The sequence below is a fragment of the Colobus angolensis genome, unplaced genomic scaffold, assembly GCF_000951035.1.
Source record: "Colobus angolensis palliatus isolate OR3802 unplaced genomic scaffold, Cang.pa_1.0 Scaffold1, whole genome shotgun sequence".
In the NCBI taxonomy this organism is placed as follows: domain Eukaryota; kingdom Metazoa; phylum Chordata; class Mammalia; order Primates; family Cercopithecidae; genus Colobus; species Colobus angolensis.
In genome coordinates, this window is record NW_012110918.1 from 14,220,103 (window position 1) to 14,238,742 (window position 18,640).

The following is an 18,640-nucleotide window of genomic DNA, read 5'->3' on the forward strand; positions in this document are numbered from 1 at the left end:
TCGGGCTACTGAGAGTGGAGCTGGGGGCGGGGGTGGTGGTGGTGGTGGTTTTAAGTTTGTATGAATCAAGCAGAAGAATTTTGATCTTTTCATTAAATGAAAAATATTTGCTGATCAACATCATCACCAACACTAAATGGGTATTGACTCTGTGATTTTTTCTAATTCTGTACACTAAAAAAGTGGATAAGACATTAATCTTTTAAAAGTGCTCTGTGCCTCCAGAATATGTGTCAGCCACAACTGGGCGCATTGGCTCATGCCTGTAATCCCAGCACTTTGGGAGGCTGAGGCGGGCAGATCATGAGGTCAGTAGTTTGAGACCAGCCTGGCCAAAATAATGAAACCCTGTCTCTACTAAAAGTACAAAAATTAGCTGGGCAATGTGGCACGTGACTAATCCCAGCTACTCGGGAGACTGAGGCAGGAGAATTTCTTGAACCCGGGAGGCAGAAGTGGCAGTGAGCTGAGATCGCGCCATTGCACTCCAGCCTAGGTGACAGAGCGAGACTCCATCTGAAAAAAAAAAAAGAGTATGTGTCAGCCCCAGTATGGGCCAAGAAGAGTGGCTAGGTTCTCTTTTTTTGTTTTTTAACTAATGTCAGAAAGTTGAACCATTAGTTCAACTTATACTTAATTATTATGCTATTTTAACTCTTCTTTCTGTCAACAGGCATACCAACGTTTACAAATCCAGCAGCAGATGTTACAGGCCCAGCGTAATGTGTCCGGATCCATGAGACAACAGGAGCAGCAAGTAGGTGCTACCCAGATTGATTTTTATCATGAGCTATAATTTTCCCTGATAGAAGAGATGCTAATTGATGAACTATTAAATGATCTTTTATTTTTCTCTAGCCAAGCCTTCCTTGGAAAATTCCTGGGTTCAGCTAGGCTTGGGAGGAGGTTGACCTAGCCAGTGGTGGCCTCAGCATAAAGACAATGAAGAATTCACTTGGTCCCTAGACAAGCCATGAGTGTCCCTTCCCACCTGGTTAACGCACCTATGTCTCTGCCTGCCAGGTTGCGCGCACAATCACTAATCTGCAGCAGCAGATCCAGCAGCACCAGCGCCAGCTGGCCCAGGCCCTGCTCGTGAAGCAGCCACCACCGCCACCGCCCCCGCCGCACCTGTCTCTGCACCCCTCTGCAGGCAAATCGGCCATGGACAGCTTCCCCTCGCACCCGCAGACTCCCGGCCTACCTGACCTGCAGACCAAAGAGCAGCAGTCTTCACCCAACACCTTTGCTCCTTACCCTCTTGGTGAGTGTCCCATGGTCTTCAACAGCCACATCAGGTAGAGAGGGTACCTGGAGTCCATATGTGGTAGCCAGGGCAGCATTTCAGTGGTTAGGAGGACTGGCCAGCGCTGAAACCATAGCCTGTTGGAAATGCAGCCCCAGACAAAATCAGAGAACAGGTATCTCAAGGCTTTTTAATTTTAAAAAAAGTTTTTTATTATTTTTTGGAGAAATGGGGTCTCACCACGTTGCCCAGGCTGGTCTCGAACTCCTGGGCTCAAGCAATCCTCCCACCTCAGCCTCTTAAAGTGCTGGGTTTACAGATGTGAGCCACCATTCCCAGCCTCAAGGATTTTTAATAAGGGAACAACACTAACCGTGTTCTATAGAGCAGGAGTTTTGCTGCTGCCACAATACTCTCAGTATAAAACCTTTAAAGGTGGTACCAGTCAGAGCCTCCAAAATCTCGTTTCCATTGTCACATCTCCAGAGTTTGTTCTGTTCCTAGTCTACTGTGAACTGTCCTTTACCAGCCACTTCCTCCAGCCTAAACCGCAGAGAAGACTTTATAATGGTTTGGTCAGTAAAAGTATTCAGATTTACATTAAAAGTACTTCTTAAAAAGCAGTGGTTGTTGATACAACTCATTTTGTATGAAATGTGATTTGTATAATCAATGAAATCAACATATGTATATTGAAATCTAACTTGTAGAAGCACACTTGGCACATGAAACCTGCAGGTCACTATAAGACATGGTGCCAGGCCTCAAGGTCAGGCCTGCCAGGAGAGACACAGCTCACATACCTGAAGACACCAGAGGGTATAAATGAGTAAATTGATTCTGCATGGACTAATTTGCTGTAAGAATTCAGAACTTAGTGAAAGCACTTCAGGCTTGTCTGTTGATTGCTATTAGAGTCTGTAGATGCAGGACAAAGGGTATCAGTAACTTGGAAAATAATCTGTAAAGGGCCTAAGGCCAGTTGAGTGGTAGTGAATTTGCTACCAGCAGATAATATTCATGTATCTAATTCTATTCAATGTCTCTCAAAAGGGCGGTGTATTGTAATCATTTGAACACTTTTTACTTGACATATTATAAATGTGATATATCTTTAATATGAGATTGATAAATACTAGACTAGATGATCTCGTTCCTTAATTATTGTCTCATCCATTAACACCCTTTGTGTCTTAAGTAGTTAAGACCTGACTTAGGAATTAGACTGCCTAGGTTTGAGTCCCAACTCACCACCAACAGGCTCACTACTAACTTGGGCGACTTGCCTGGCTGCTTTTTGCCTCAATTTCTTTCTTTTTTTTTTTCATTAGAGACAGGGTCTTTCTGTGTTGCCCAGGCAAGTCTCAAACTCCTGGCCTCAAGTGATCCTCCCTAAGTGTTAGGATTACAGGCCCGAGACACCATACCCAGCCATACCTTAATTTCTTCATCTGTAATGTGGAAATACTTAACTCCTAGGTTTGTTTTAAAGATTAAATAAGCTAATATGTAAAGTTCTCTCTTTTTTTTTTTTTGGAGACGGAGTCTCTCTCTGTTGCCTAGGCTGGAGTGCAGGGGTGCGATCTCGGCACACCCAGCTAATTTTTTGTATTTTTAGTAGAGACGGGGCTTCGCCGTATTAGCCAGGATGGTCTCAATCTCCTGACCTTGTGATCCATCTGCCTTGGCCTCCTAAAGTGCTGGGATTACAGGCATGAGCCACCACTCCCGGCCTCTTTTCTTTTTTTTTGGCTGGAGTGCAGTGGCATGATGATAGCTCATTGCAGCCTCAAACTCCTGGCCTCAAGTGATCCTCCTGGTCTCAGCTTCCCAAAGTGCTGTGATTACAGACATGAGCCATCACACCCGGCCTAATATGTAAAGTCCTTAAATAGTGCCTAGCACATAGCAAACACTTTGTAAAATGTCAGCTACTTATGTAAGTGCTTCTGTTTTAGAAACAAATTTCATTCCACCTATTATCCTAAAATACGTTAGCTTCAGCTTTCTAGTATTCACCTGTCTTCTTAACCTATATTTGGAAGATAAAGTACACTTATCATGACTTTTTTTATTTTATTTATTTATTTATTTATTTATTTTGAGATGGAGTCTTGCTCTGTTGCCCAGGCTGCAGTGCAATGGCGCAATCTCGGCTCACTGCGACCTCCACCTTCTGAATTCAAGCGATTCTCCTGCCTCAGCCTTCCAAGTTGATGGGATTACAGGCATGTATCACCACGCCTGGCTAATTTTTGTTTTTTTAGTAAAACTGAGTTTCACCATGTTGGCCAGGCTGGTCTCGAACTCCTGACCTCAGGTGATCCACCCACCTCGGCCTCCCAAAGTGCTGGTGGGACTACAGGTATGAGCCACCATGCCCGGCCACTTATCTTTACTCTTAAGGATTTTTTCTCTTAGTACAAGTTAAAGAATTCATGCAGTGAATCTTTGAAATTAGTTGAAAAATAATTTGGATAATATTTTATAATATTCACAGTGAAGTTATAAATGTATTAAAAACAAATAACTAATAAAGTATAGGAAACTTTAGTTGTAAAATTGCCTATCTTGCTGGCTCTCAGCATTTCTCTGCATCAGCACCTATGTTGAAGAGCCTATTAGAAACTCAACAATTCATGTAAAGAAACCAGCAGCCCATGGTCAGTAGTGGGGGCTCCCAGCTACCTTCCTTCCCTCACATTCAGCCTGTCCTTGTTATTCTCAGTCTTTTGCCACCTGGAGTTCGTCATTTAGATGGGAAGAGCAGGCATATAAACAGGGAAAAATAACCTTGATACCAGTGTCATGTGATTCTCACAGGGGTCTAGAGAAGGAAAAGTTCACTTTCACTTTGAGTGGTGAAAGAAAAATCAGAGAATAGTATTAAGCTTGAACCTCAAATGATTAGATAGCATTACAGTAAATAAAGGGGAAGCCTTTCCAAATGAAGGGGAAGCCTCACATAGCACAGAAGAAAGAGGCCTGGCCTGTTTCAGGGGCCCATTTTGCAAGGGCCAGGCCAGTCTAGCTGACTTTCCCAGAGGGGAAAGTTGGGAGAGATGGGTTGGGGCCAAATTGTGGAATTTGGAGCGTTCCGAAGGCCAGGTTGAAGCCCTGACATTGTTGCCACCTTACCTGACTATATCTGTACAAGCTGAAACAAAGAGAACTCAGAGATTGCAAGTAGGCAGCCCCGTGGCACTGATGGGCTTGCAAAGGCGTTTTGTTAAGTCTGCGAAGCATGTATGTGCATGTGCGTAGGCGTGTGTTAATGCCAGCATTCAAAAGTTGGGGAAAGTGGCTTTTGGTTTCTCTTAAAAATGGCTTTAGTGGGTCTGTGTTCCATGTAGCAATAAGTGGTTGGCCCCAGTAGCACCTGTTTATTTAGACAGGACAGACCCTCTGGTTTGCCACAGTCCCCGTAAGGCCCACCTCTTCATGTGCATGGCCCAGTTGGCTCCTATGGGCATTTGAATTTGCAGCCTCTGAAATAAAGGTAAGAACCAGAATGTTCAGCACCTGGCTTAGTAGTAGAGGCTCACTGTGCTTACATACCATGTGGCATAGTTGTGCATATGGTAAGGATCTGTGGAGTATGTATGTGGTCATGGGAACTGCAGCTGGAAATCCAAGGGGGGGGACCCTTCTGCTCATTATTCCCTTCCAAACAAGTAGTCTGTCCTGCTCCAAACTGGTATCCTCATCAGAAAGTCTTTACTTCCACCTTTTTATCATTGTCTTCCTTCTTCATCGTCTTTCTTTATTAACCTAGCTTAGTACAGGTCCTGGACAGATAACCAGCTACCTGCTTTTCGCCATAAGAAATGAGCTCAGAAGCCTCAGCTCACCATCCCAGCTGGGGGCATATGGCAGCACCCCATCTGTCAAATAGTTCAGTTCCTTAAAAGTAGTTTGATATTTAATTCACAAACTCTTTCAGAGCAGACTTTTGTAAAGGAAACTCACTGAAGGTAGAACTGAATTATCCTATCAGTCTGTTTCATAGGTGGTACTTTAGAGTTCTGGAAAAGTGTTTTTGACCCAATGAGTTTCCATAAGATTTCCATAAGATATCCCAAAACCAGAAAAGATTTTCCTAATAGTTTGGACTTTTTCTGTTTTCCTGTGGACTCTGAGAAGCCTTAGGACCATGTTTATCCAGCACTGAAACAAGTAAAGTGAAGAGAGTCGTGGGCCTCACTTAATCAAAGACTATTCACATTTTCACCTTAATTTAGGAGTAATATTCCGAGAAGTACATGCTGTTATGAAGATAAAAAGTATTTTTTCACCAGCACTAAAAGTTACAGTTAAAATATTTTGTTGTATCCCATCTACTTGGGAGGCTGAGGCAGGAGAATCGCTTAAACCCAGGAAGCGGAGGTTGCAGTGAGCCAAGATCGTGCCATTGCACTCTAGCCCGGGCAACAAGAGCAAGACTCCATCTCAAAAAACAAAAAAAATTTTGCTGGTAAGCGAAGACTGAAATAGCTTCTGTAGGAGAACTTTAGAATGAAGTCTTTTAGAGGAGCAGGCGAATCCTAATCGCATCTCTCTCTTTAGCTGGACTGAACCCTAACATGAATGTCAACAGCATGGACATGACCGGTGGCTTGTCGGTGAAGGACCCATCCCAGTCCCAGTCACGCCTCCCCCAGTGGACGCACCCCAACTCCATGGATAACTTGCCCAGTGCCGCATCCCCCCTGGAGCAGAACCCTAGCAAGCATGGTACGTCTGGGCTAAGATGCCTGTGGTGGGATCACTGCTGGCTTAGTAATCGATCTTCCTGTTGTATAACGTGCCCATTCTATACTTTTCTAAGAATTGAGCACTGAAAGTTGGGTTTAAAATAACCCATTCCATTACAGTGCATATAAGATCTCAGCTAGGCCGGGCGCGGTGGCTCAAGCCTGTAATCCCAGCACTTTGGGAGGCCGAGACGGGCGGATCACGAGGTCAGGAGATCGAGACCATCCTGGCTAACACGGTGAAACCCCGTCTCTACTAAAAAATACAAAAAACTAGCCGGGCGTGGTGGCGAGTGCCTGTAGTCCCAGCTACTCGGGAGGCTGAGGCAGGAGAATGGCGTAAACCCAGGAGGCGGAGCTTGCAGTGAGCCGAGATCCGGCCACTGTACTCCAGCCCGGGCGACAGAGTGAGACTCTGTCTCAAAAAAAAAAAAAAAAAGTAGAAAGATGTAGTAATATCCAGAACGTATTAAGTTAACGAGCAAAAAAAGTTGATGCAGGAGTATATGTATGTACTATGTACTTTTTTTTTTTTATATCTATATTCGTCAACAAAAGCTTGAGTCTGCTGAAATATTTTCAATAAAATAGTAAGACACAAAGAGAAAATCAAATATGCAGTATGTATGGGAACTGCAGCTGTAAATACTAGGGTGCATTTCTGTTGGTTATTCCCCTCCATCCCAGCAGTCTGTCTTACTCCAAACTGGTGTCCCCATCAGGAACTCGTTACTGATGGACACACCAGTAAGGTGGAAGCAAAAATGATAACCGTAGGAGGTACTCTCACTCTCAAGCATTAAATTTAGCTCTGAACTTGCTGGTAGAATAAACAGCAAAGGAAATTCAATAGGTTACGTAGTTCTGTCTTGATACAAAGCATTCTAAAAAGAAAAAGGAAACTATGTCTCATGGTTAACTTACAGAAAACCATCACACACTGCTGGCATGTTTCTTAGCAGGAGGGCCTTGCTGCCTATGGCTGGTTGGTTTGGTTCTGTATGAATTTTTAACATCCACTGTGTTCTTCCAGAGTGAGGGTTTCAGACTAAAAGGAGGGAAGAGGTAAGAGCAAATTTGATAACTAATCACGAAGACCCATAAGTTGTCCCCAAAAAGGTTTATTAAGGGCAGCTTCCCATGGTATGGATATGTATTTTATAAAGATTTCTAACTGGACAAACTAAAATTGTTCTTCAGGGCTTTCGGTCTTTCAGGGCTGAAATTGGAGCTAACTTAAATAGTCACTGGCCAGGCATGGTGGCTCACACCTGTAGTCCCAGCTACTTGGGAGGCCAAGGTGGGAGAATCACTTGAGCCCAGGAGGTTGAGGCTGCAGTGAGCCCTGATCACATCACTACACTCCAGCCTGGACAACAGAGTAAGACATTGTCTCAAAAAAAAAAAAAAAAAAAAAAGTCATTGATTCTTACAGAATCCTAGACAGACCAAGCCTTACAATTCATGTAACCGAATAGAGCAAGGCATTGGACCTAGAACAGAAAGTGCATAGGGAGGCTTAGGGTATCTTCTGCTGTCTCTCAACTGGAGGGTATTCACTCACTTCTTTGTTTCCTATTGTCCCCATAGGTGCTATCCCTGGAGGTCTAAGCATTGGGCCTCCAGGTAAGTCCTCCATTGATGACTCCTATGGCCGGTACGATTTAATCCAGAACAGTGAGTCACCAGCCAGTCCTCCCGTAGCTGTTCCCCATAGCTGGTCACGTGCCAAATCTGACAGTGATAAAATCTCAAATGGCTCTAGCATCAACTGGCCCCCAGGTAAGACCGTGCAACACTTCCATGCAACAGCAGCAGGTCAGAACACGCTCCAAGCCTGCAGAGAGTGATGAGGCTGAGAGGATCCTGAGCTAAGGATCTGGAAGCGTTAAGCCCAGAGCAGCTTTGGCATTTTCCTTGGAAATCCATTTGTCAGATCAATTTTGGGTATTGTTAGCATCAGGCATTTTTCTGTAATCCCTTAGTTCAACATGAGAAGTGGAAGGGGTGGCAGGGAGGAAGCACACTGTATACCATCTGGTAAAACTGTTCCGACTCTGTGAAAACTGTCTTAATATGATAGCTATAATATCTGGTTCTAGTTTGTTCCAAAGGATTGATTGTTTTAATGAAAGAGAGTATCAAGAGTATAAAGTGTACCTCTCATTTAATTAGTAGATTATAAAAATTTCTACAAACAGGACGAAACATCTTTTAAAATGTCATGAATCAGTGTGCAGATGTTCTGATCTGTGGCTTCTCGTTTGGGTTTCTTAAACAGAATTCCATCCGGGAGTTCCATGGAAAGGACTGCAGAATATTGACCCTGAGAATGACCCTGACGTCACTCCTGGCAGTGTCCCCACTGGGCCTACCATCAATACCACCATCCAGGATGTCAACCGCTACCTCCTCAAGAGTGGAGGTGAGGGTGCTGCTCTGCCTGTCTCTGCGTGGACGGTCTCTCTAGACCCATTTGGAGATGTCAGGGGTGACAGGTTGGGCTCTGAGGCAGGGATGATACAAGGCACAGTTGAAGCAGTCATCTGAAGCAGCATGAAGAGACGGCAGTTAGTGCTTATGGGGAAATGGACATCAATTTGAGTTTCTGCTGGATTTTTTTTTTTTTTTTTTTTTGAGATGAAGTCTCACTCTGTCGCCCAGGCTGGAATGTAGTGGCATGATCTCAGCTCTGCAATCTCCACCTCCTGAGTTCAAGCGACTCTCCTGCCTCAGCCTCCCAAGTAGCTGGAATTACAGGCATGTGTCACCATACCAGGCTGATTTTTGTATTTTTAGTAGAGACAGGGTTTCGCTGTGTTGGCCAGGCTGGTCTCGAACTCCTGACCTCAGGTGTCACCCATGCTGCTGAATTTATTAATAAGTAATGTCTTATCATAAAAGTGCCATCTCTGATAAAGTTTTACCACAGCATGCTATTTTGTGGAAGAAAAAGCTAGATTGCCATAGGTACTACCACTAATAAGGCCACCTCGGTAGTTCCCAAAACATTAAGTTTCCCACTTGAAATATGACTCATTGGAGCCTTGTATTTTGTGTTTGCTTCTTTTCTTTCTTTCTTTCTTTCTTTCTTTTTTTTTTTTTTTTGAGACAGATTCTTGTTCGTTTGCCCAGGCTGGAGTATAGTGGGGTGATCTTGGCTCACTGCAACCTCCACCCGCCTCCCAGGCTCAAGTGATTCTCATGCCTCAGCCTCCCGAGGAGCTGGGACTACAGGCGTGCACCACCACACCCAGCTAATTTTTTCTATTTTTAGTAGAGACGGTGTTTCACCTTGTTGGCTAGGCTGATCTCGAACTCCTGACCTCAAGTGATCCACCTGACTCGGCCTCCCAAAAGTGCTGGGATTACAGGCGTGTGAGCCAGTGTACCTGACTGCTTCTGTGGTTCTTTAAAGTGATAGGCTTCTAAATGTATCTGTGGTTTGACTGGAAAGCCAACATGAGTACAGATTGCCCTGTCTATTTAATGCTGTGTAGTCCTTGGGGTTACACAGCTGCTTTTCGGATGCAGCTGCTTTTCAGAGCAGGGGTGTTATGGGTGTCCCTGCTGTCAGACACAGCCAAGTGGTGCCCAAAAGGGAGCCGTGTGGCAGAGGACAGGTGAGGCGCCAGCCAGAATCAGAGACCCAGCCCTCCCTGCTTGTCATACCTGGTGGGGCACCAGGGTTGTGCCTGACAGGAAAAGTTAGCATATTTTGAGGGTTGTGGAGAAGTGGGATGCAGGTTGTACAGATCCAGGTCATAAGGGAAGTTGGAAAGAATCGAAGTTGCTTAATACGTGGCAGAGCTCCCTGAGTGGTGCCCAGATGAAGGATCAAGTGGCCCCTTAGCCTCCAGGCAGAACCAGGGCCACTGGGAGTGGCCTCCGCCATCACCTGAGTGTGCCATAATGTGATGAAGATGGCCTGAGAAACACGTGGCAGCTCTTCTCCAGCTCCACATGCAGCTGTCCTCCAGCTCCATAGCCTGTCCAGTTAAGGAAATCGACTTGCAGGGAGGGCAGAAGAGAACCTCAGCCTAAGAAATGCATTGGCCATTGAGATAAGGCAAGGCAGTGGCATCTCCAACCCTAAGCCTAAGAACCAGCCAGCCAGCCAACCTGGGTGACTTGTAGCTCCAAGTGAACATCATTTGACTTCCCGGGTGCTTGAGCCTGCCCTGGCACTTGTGCACAGACATCAATCAGTATTCAGCAGCAGCCAGCTCAGGTGGCTCATGCCAGTCCTCCCCTTCAGCTCATGACCAGCACTAGGAACCTTGTTCCTCTACTCTGGTACCTCTCTTGGTTGTATTTAAGGATACATTAGGGTTTGTTACTGAAAGAAAGGGGAGTACAATGAACATCTCTTCACGTAGAAGTTGCTAACCAGAAAGCACTAGCAGGCTGAGCACAGTGGCTCACACCTGTAATCCCAGCACGTTGGGAGGCCAAGGTGGGAGAATCACTTGAGGCCAGGAATTTGAAACCAGCTGGGCAATATGAGACCCTATCTCTACAAAAAATTAAAAATGAAAAAATTAGCTTGGTGTAGTGGCACACATCGGTGGTTCCAGCTACTCAGGAAGCTGAGACAAGAGAATCACTTGAGCTTGGGAATGTCAGGACTGCAGTGAGCTGTGATTGGGCCACTGCACTCTGACAGAGCAAGACTTCGTCTCAAAAAAAAAAAAAAGAGCCGGGCGCGGTGGCTCACGCCTGTAATCCCAGCACTTTGGGAGGCTGAGGCGGGTGGATCACGAGGTCAGGAGATCGAGACTATCTTGGCTAACACGGTGAAACCCCGTCTCTACTAAAAATGCAAAAAATTAGCCGGGCGTGGCAGTGGTCGTCTGTAGACTACTTGGGAGGCTGAGGCAGGAGAATGGCGTGAACCCAGGAGGCGGAGCTTGCAGTGAGCCCAGATCCCGCCACCGCACTCCAGCCTGGGCGACAGAACGAGACTCTGTCTCAAAAAAAAGAAAAGAAAAGGCCTCTCAAAGTGCTGGGATTAAATGCCTGAGCCACTGCGCCCGGCCAAGCTGACACCTTTTTAAAGTAAAGACCTTCCTGAGCAAATTAACACAGGAACAGAAAACAGACAGCCTGAGTTTACATAACACAAAGAAGGGAGCAGCAGACAGCGGGCCTGTTGGAGGGTAGAGGGTGGGAGGAAGGGGAGGATTGAAAAACTGCCTGTCAGGTACTATGCTCACTACCTAGGTGATGGATTGATCTCTACAACACACCCCCACAACACACAGTCCACCTGTGTGACAGACCTGCACGTGGACTCCCAGAACCCAAAATAAAAATTGGAAAAAATAAAAGTGAAGACCTGCAGATTACCCATAAATGCCAACTTTCCTCGACTCTGGTGCCCTCATTCTAAAGAGGTCACTTGCAGCAGGGCAGCTGCAAACAGCTGTGCAGGTTGGACACTGCATGTGTCCAGGAGGTGCCACATGCCTGGTTATTCACTGCACAACGTCATGTGGGCCTACAGCTGAGATGCCATGGCTTTTCAAAAACCATCCGATTCTGTTTGTGGTCATCAGTTTAACAGCCAGACTGTGCTTATGTTCCCTCTACTAGCCAGGATCCATGCACTGGCAGAGTTATTGTCCCATTGAGAGCTCTTTCCATCCTGCATTCACCCCATCTGTCACCATTACTCTGTCCTCACTCTTCTTATCCAGCTTCTTGCTTTCTTCACAGAGTTGAAAGGGGGAGTCACATTAGAAAATACAAAATAAAACCAAGCAGCGAGGAGCTGAGCTTTCACACAAGGGATCAAGGTGCCTTAAGGATGGCCCGTTTACCCCAAATCTCCCTTTCAGGCACAGGGACAAGCTTTCCTCAAAAAACTACAGTCCTAGGGATGGAATAACTCAAATCCATATACACAGTTATTAGGACAGATGTCTCTTAATTATTCATGTATTTAAAAAGGGAATCATGAGCCGGGTGTGGTGGCACCTGTGGTCCCTGCCGCTCAGGAGGCTGAGGCAAGAGGATCACCGAGCCCAGGAGGTTGAGGCTGCTGTGCACTGTGATCACGCCTATAAACAGCCACTGTGCCGCAGCGTGGGCGACATTGCAACAGCCCCATCTCTAAAAAAAAAAAATTTTAAGCAAAATATGAGTGGAAGCTGATGGGACACCCCAGTCAGAAGAAATGTTCGAATTTTTATGGCACATTTTGTAATGAAAGGCTTGGAGTTTTGTTCTTCTATTTTGTAACCATTGTTTGAACTGTGAAAGGAGTAGATTGCCCTGGATTTTTATTTTCTGTTATTTGGGAGAGGAAATCAATGTGGTGCTTTAAAACTCTGACATGGTATTTTAAGCATTCTGGCGGGAATTCTCAAAAGAAGCTCGTGCTGCTTCTTGCCCTTTGATTCCTCCGCCTTCAGCAACATCCCAGGCCTCCCTGAGTGGCTACAGGGACCCAGAGTAGGAGGCATGCCCTGTTTCTTCCTTCCCACATGACACTTTCATGTTCAGACTTCTATTAAATGGCAGCCTCGGGAGAGGTTGGTTCTTGATGGTTAAGATTCTCACACCCTGCAGTTAGAGTCACGAACCCGGACACCGCCACCACCGTGCTCAGTGCCGTGTTTGGTTCTGCAGGGTCCTCCCCGCCATCATCTCAGAATGCCACGCTGCCTTCCTCGAGTGCCTGGCCGCTCAGTGCCTCCGGCTACAGTAGCTCTTTCAGCAGCATTGCATCCGCACCTAGCGTTGCAGGTACGCGCCTGGCCTCTAGACTTGCAGGTAGCATTTTCTTTCTTTCTCCAAACAAAACTTTGACAGGCCCCAGCTTTTCCTATTGGCTCTTTACTCACTCCCTGAGCTGGGAGGCCGTGTGGCATGACAGAGGATGGGTGGGGGCCTTGCCCAGGCACAGTGGGCACCTTGGGCACATCAGCTTTTACACACTTGGAAGTGGTAACGTCTTCTCCATGCACGTGTGTGGGCCCATTGCCTTTTCTCTTCCTTTCCCCCATGGCCACAAGACAAGGGGTATGCCAGGTTTTGAAAACTTAGAGGCAAAACACTTCTGGGAATTTGCAGTTACTTGAGTTTGCCAGGGGCTTGACTTGGTGTTTCTTTGCCTCTCACACAGTCTGCTAGTGTTAGCACTCTGTGTGGCTCCCCAGACACAGCAGTGTTTGTCTCAAGACGGCATGTTCTCCGTCTCTCTGCCTTTCTAGGTAAACTGTCAGACATTAAATCCACGTGGTCCTCTGGCCCTGCCTCCCACACGCAAGCCTCTCTGTCTCATGAACTGTGGAAGGTGCCCAGAAACACTACTGCACCCACGAGACCACCTCCAGGGTTAACCAATCCCAAGCCCTCCTCCACCTGGGGTGCCAGCCCCCTCGGCTGGACCAGCTCCTACTCCTCAGGTAAGCTCCATGCTCCTCGTGTTCCAATGGGGGCCTTACCTTTTAGGGGATGTGCTTACCACTTTGTCCTGTAACTCCTTTGTAAGGACCCCTGCCTCTAACTCTGGAGCCTGGGAGGGCTTAGGAGGGCACCAGGGCCGCCCTAGATGTCCAGGGCATTAGCTGGGTAAGGCTGGTGTTTTTAGCATCAGCCTAGGTGTGCCGGCACACAGCAGGTTTGCTCTGGGCCAAGAGGTCCCAGGCGGTTCCAGCACCCATTGAGGGCCCACGCTGGGTCATTAGAGGCCTGCAGAGTCCTTTAGGCTGTCTGCCAGACCCCATGAACCCCCATCGCACAGGGATCTGGATTTCTGCTTTTTATATTTGCTTCTCCACAAGATGTCACTGGGACATAAGGCTTTTCCAGACCCAAAACAAAACAAACCCCACGAGTTTGAAAACACAACTCTCATAATATTGCAGCTTCTCTCAGGTGCTTCGTGTCGAACCTCAGAGATGAGAAAAATGTACTGGGAATTGAAGAAACTGAAGATTTAAACCAGTGTGGGCAACAAAGCGAGACCCCATCTCCACACAAAAAAATAAGTGGAGCGTAGTGGCGCATACCTGTGATCCCAACTGCTGGGGAGGCTGAGACGGGAGAACAGCTCAAGCCCAGGAGATTGAGACTACAGTGAGCTATGCTTGAGCCACTGCACTCCAGCCTGGGTGACAGAGTGAGACCCTGTCTCTAAAAAAAATAATAGTAATAAATGACAGAATTTTTAAAATCAGCTACAGATAGTGTATTCGTCCATTTTCACACTGCTGCTGAAGACATATCCAAGACTGAGCAATTTACAAAAGAAAGAGGTTTGTTAGACTTAACAATTCCACGTGACTGGGGAGGCCTCACAATCCTGGCAGAAGGTGAAAGGCACGTCTCACATGGTGGCAGACAAGGAGAGAGAGAGCTTGTGCGGGGAAACTCCCATTTTCAAAACCATCAGATCTCATGAGACTTGACTCACTATCATGAGAACAGTATGGAAAAGACCTTCCCCCATGATTCAGTTACCTCCCACTGGGCTCCTTCCATGAAACTTGGGAATTGTGGGAGTTACAATTCAAGATGAGATTTGGGTAGGGACACAGCCAAACCATACCATTCTGCCTCTGATCCCTCCCAAATCTCATGTCCTCACATTTCAAAACCAATTATGCCTTCCCAGCAGTTCCCCCAAAGTCTTCATTTCAGCATTAACTCAGAAGTCCACAGTCCAAAGTCTATCTGAGATAAGGCAAGTCCCTTCCACCTACAAGCCTGTAAAATCAAAAGCAAGTTAGTTACTTCTTAGATACAATGGGGGTACAGGCATTGGGTAAATACAGTCATTCCAAATGGGAGAAATTGGCCAAAACAAAGGGGCTACAGATCCCATGCAAGACTGAAATCCAGCAGGACAGTCAAATCTTAAAGCTCCAAAATGATCTTCTTTTACTCCATGTCTCACATCTGGGTCATGCTTAGGCAAGAGGTTGGTTGCCATAGTATTGGGCAGCTCTTCAGGGTACAGCCTCCCTCTTGGCTGCCTTCATGTGCTGGTATTGAGTGTCTGCGGCTTTTCCGGGCACACGGTGCAAGCTGTCAGTGGATCTACCATTCTGGGGTCTAGAGGATGGTGACCTTCTTCTCATAGCTCTACTAGGTGGTGCCCCAGTAGGGACTTTGTGTGGGGGCTCCAACCCCACATTTCCCTTCCACACTGCCCTAGCAGAGGTTCTCCATGAGAGCCCTGCCCGTGCAGCAAACTATCGTCTGAACATCCAGGCATTTCCATACATACTCCGAAATCTAGGCGGAGGTTCCCAAACCTCAGTTCTTCACTTCTGTGCACCCAGAGTCTCAATGCCACGTGGAAGCTGCCAAGGCTTGGAGATTGCACCCTCTGAAGCCATGGCCCAAGCTGTACCTTGGCCCCTTTTAGTCACAGCCAGAGCAGGTGGGACACAGGGCATCAAATTCTTAAACTGCACACAGCATGTGGACCCTGGGCCTGGCCTATGAAGCCATTTTTTCCTTGTAGGCCTCTGAGCCTGTGATGGGAGGGGCTTCTATGAAGACCTCTTACATCATGCTCTAGAGACAGTCTCCATTTTCCCCATCGTCTTGGGGATTAACATGCAGCTCCTCGGTACTGCACCCTGCTTGAATTTTTCCTCAGAAAATGGGATTTCCTAGCATTGCCAAGTTGCCTATTTTCTGAACTTTTATGTTCCACTTCCCTTATAAAACTGAATGCTTTTAACAGCACCCAAGTCACCTCTTGAATGCTTTGCTGCTTAGAAATTTCTTCTGCAAGATACCCTAAATCATCTCTCTCAAGTTGAAAGTTCCTCATTGTCATCTGAGACCACTTCAGCCTGGACTTTATTGTCCATATCCATATCAGCATTTTTGTCAAAGCCATTTCACAAGTCTCTAGGAAGTTACAAACTTTCCCACATTTCCCATCTTTTTCTGAGCCTTGAGTTCCAACCTCTGCCTGTTACCCAGTTCCAAAGTTGCTTCCATGCGGAGACCAGCTTGATTGGGGAAACGCTAACCCAGCGGTGCTAGAGGAATTAAAGACACACACAGAAATATAGAGGTGCGATGTGGGATGTCGGGGGTCTCACAGCCTTCAGAGCTGAGAGCCCTGAACAGAGATTTACCCACATATTCATTAACAGCAAGTCAGTCATTAGCATTGTTTCTATAGATACTAGATTAACTGAAAGTATCCCTTATGGGAAAGGAAGGGATGGGCCGAAATAAAGGGATGGGTTGGGCTGGTTATCTGCAGCAGGAGCATGTCCTTAAGGCACAGATCCCTCATGCTATTGTTTGTGGCTTAAGAATGCCTTTAAGCAGTTTTCCGCCTTGGATGGGCCAGGTGTTCCTTGCCCTCATTCTGGTAAACCCACAGCCTTCCAGTGTGGGCATTATGGCCATCATGAACATGTCACAGTGCTGCAGAGATTTTGTTTATGGCCAGTTTTGGGCCAGTTTAATGGCCAGATTGGGGGGGGGGGTTCTGTTCCCAACATGTCCCCCATCTTTGATTTGCAAAGCAATAAAAGCAAAGGCAGCTTTGTCACGGTGAGCTACTTCTTGCAGGAGTCAGGACCCACATCTGCAGACTATACAAAGACAACACAGATTAAAAGCACAATCATCATTGAAATCAGAGAGCTTCCAAGTGTTCGTATGCATTTTAATGGGTTACTAGCTGCTAATCTGTCTGCAGCTCCTTCTAGCACTCCAGTACCTGGCATTAAGGTCAGGTGTGCCTGAGATGCTTTAAATATTTGTTCTTTTAATTTTGCAATATCCAAAAACAAGTTTGTAGAGTGTTCTTCTAGATGCTTTTTTTATTCTTTCCCAAATTTTGATCTTATTAAAAGCTATTAATAGTTTCCACAAATCCTTATGTTTAGCTTCTACAACGGGCCATATCATTTGAGGTTGAGGTGCCACTATACCGCCATGGTTCCAGATAATAGGAACTTTTGCCATACTTCTTATCATTTCTACCCTCTGACCATTTTGTTCAGATCAGCTGAACATAGTGTGGCCGAGGCACGCAGACTGAGAGGTGCAATTCAAGCTAAACATGCCCTTGGGGAACCAATTAATAATGATTCCATAGGAATCGGTGTGCAGCACCTCTGCCTGTTCTGCATGTCCCTATCAGCTTTTTTGTCAAAGCCATTTCACAAGTCTCTAGGACGTTCCAAATTGTCCCACATTTTCCCATCTTTTTCTGAGCCTTGAGTTCCAACCTCTGCCTGTTACCCAGTTCCAAAGTTGCTTCCACATTTTCAGGTATCTTTTCAGCAGCACCCCACTCTACTGGTACCAGTTTACTTTATTAGTCCATTTTCATGCAGCTGGTAAAGACATACCCAAGATGAGGCAATTTACAAAAGAAAGAGGTTTGTTGGACTTACAACTCCACGTGGCTGGGGAGGCCTCGTAGTCATGGCAGAAGGTAAAAGGCACATCTCACATGGTGGCAGACAAGAGAACAGAAGAGAGCTTGTACAGAGAAACTCCAGTTTTGTAAACCGTCAGATCTTGTGAGACTATCACGAGAACAGCACAGGAAAGACGTGCCCCCATGATTCAATTACCTCCCACCACGTTCCTCCCACAACACATGGGAATCATGGGAGTTACGACTCAAGATGAGATTTGAATGGGGACACAGCCAAACCATATCAGATAGTTTGAAAGTAACAGTTTCTGCCTTTTAGCAGCAGCCTTTAGGGATGTGCTCTGTTGTATTCACCAGAAGAACCTGGGAGCACTGATTCCACACCAGGTCTGGGGACAGGCAGAGGTGGAGACCAGAGCTTTCCTGGAGATTGTCAGGCCTCTCATCACCCCTGTCTCTCCTGGCACAGATGGGAAAACACGGGTCTCCTGGGCTGGCGGGAAGATCCAGGAAGTCAGAGTCACCACGGGGAGTGGGAAGGAGGTCTGCAGGGACTCTGAGGTTTTAGTTTACCAAGGAAAGCATGGACCTCCCAGGCTGAGAACGGCTGTCCTCGATCATGCGGTGCTGGCCCGTGCTGTCCCACACTTCAGCACAGCAAGAGGTGGGGAGGCCACATGATCCACTGGCACGGGGCCTTGTCAACCAGGTTCTCCCCTCTTGTTGCAGGTTCTGCCTGGAGCACCGACGCCTCAGGAAGAACCAGCAGCTGGCTCGTTCTTCGAAACCTCACTCCCCAGGTGCAGTACGGTGCCCCTGTGTCGCTGAGCATGATCCAAGGAGGGTTCCCTCTTGGCCCTGGATGTAGATGAGGCTGTCTGGTGGGGTGGGATAGTGGGGGGTTCTTGGTCAGGGTCCAGAGGTGACGCTGCACGGGAGGAGATGAGCAAGTGCCAGGCTTGGCTCCAGCAGCAGCAGCAGATGGGGCCCAGGGGCCTCTTTTAACTGTGTTCTTGGTGAATTGTTTGTTTACCCACTAGAGGCTGGAAAAGTGTGCTCTGTAAATAGAATTGTTTATCTTACAACTCCCCATTCAAGAGTGGCTGGGCCTGGCCAGGCGCAGTAGCTCACGCCTGTAATCCCAGCACTTTGGGAGGTCGAGGCCAGGGATCACTGAGCCCAAGAGTTGGAGACCAGCCTGGGCAACATAGCAAGACCCCATGTGTGTATTTTTAGAACTTTTTTTTTTTTTTTTTTTGAGACAGAGTC

General features: G+C 46.7%; 1 protein-coding gene across 2 annotated transcripts in view; it reads left to right on the forward strand.

Moving 5' to 3' along the window:
• Positions 1-18,640, forward strand: part of TNRC6C (trinucleotide repeat containing 6C) — a 110,865-nt gene that overhangs the window by 85,846 nt on the left and 6,379 nt on the right. Inside the window, exons 13-20 of one of the 2 annotated variants that reach the window (XM_011954035.1) lie at positions 674-757; positions 1,024-1,264; positions 5,813-5,980; positions 7,591-7,782; positions 8,282-8,425; positions 12,634-12,750; positions 13,218-13,412; positions 18,101-18,171. In XM_011954035.1, the coding sequence (XP_011809425.1) occupies positions 674-757; positions 1,024-1,264; positions 5,813-5,980; positions 7,591-7,782; positions 8,282-8,425; positions 12,634-12,750; positions 13,218-13,412; positions 18,101-18,171 (1,212 nt within the window). The remainder of the gene's footprint in view (positions 1-673; positions 758-1,023; positions 1,265-5,812; positions 5,981-7,590; positions 7,783-8,281; positions 8,426-12,633; positions 12,751-13,217; positions 13,413-18,100; positions 18,172-18,640) is intronic. The other variant, XM_011954117.1, reaches the window with a different exon arrangement.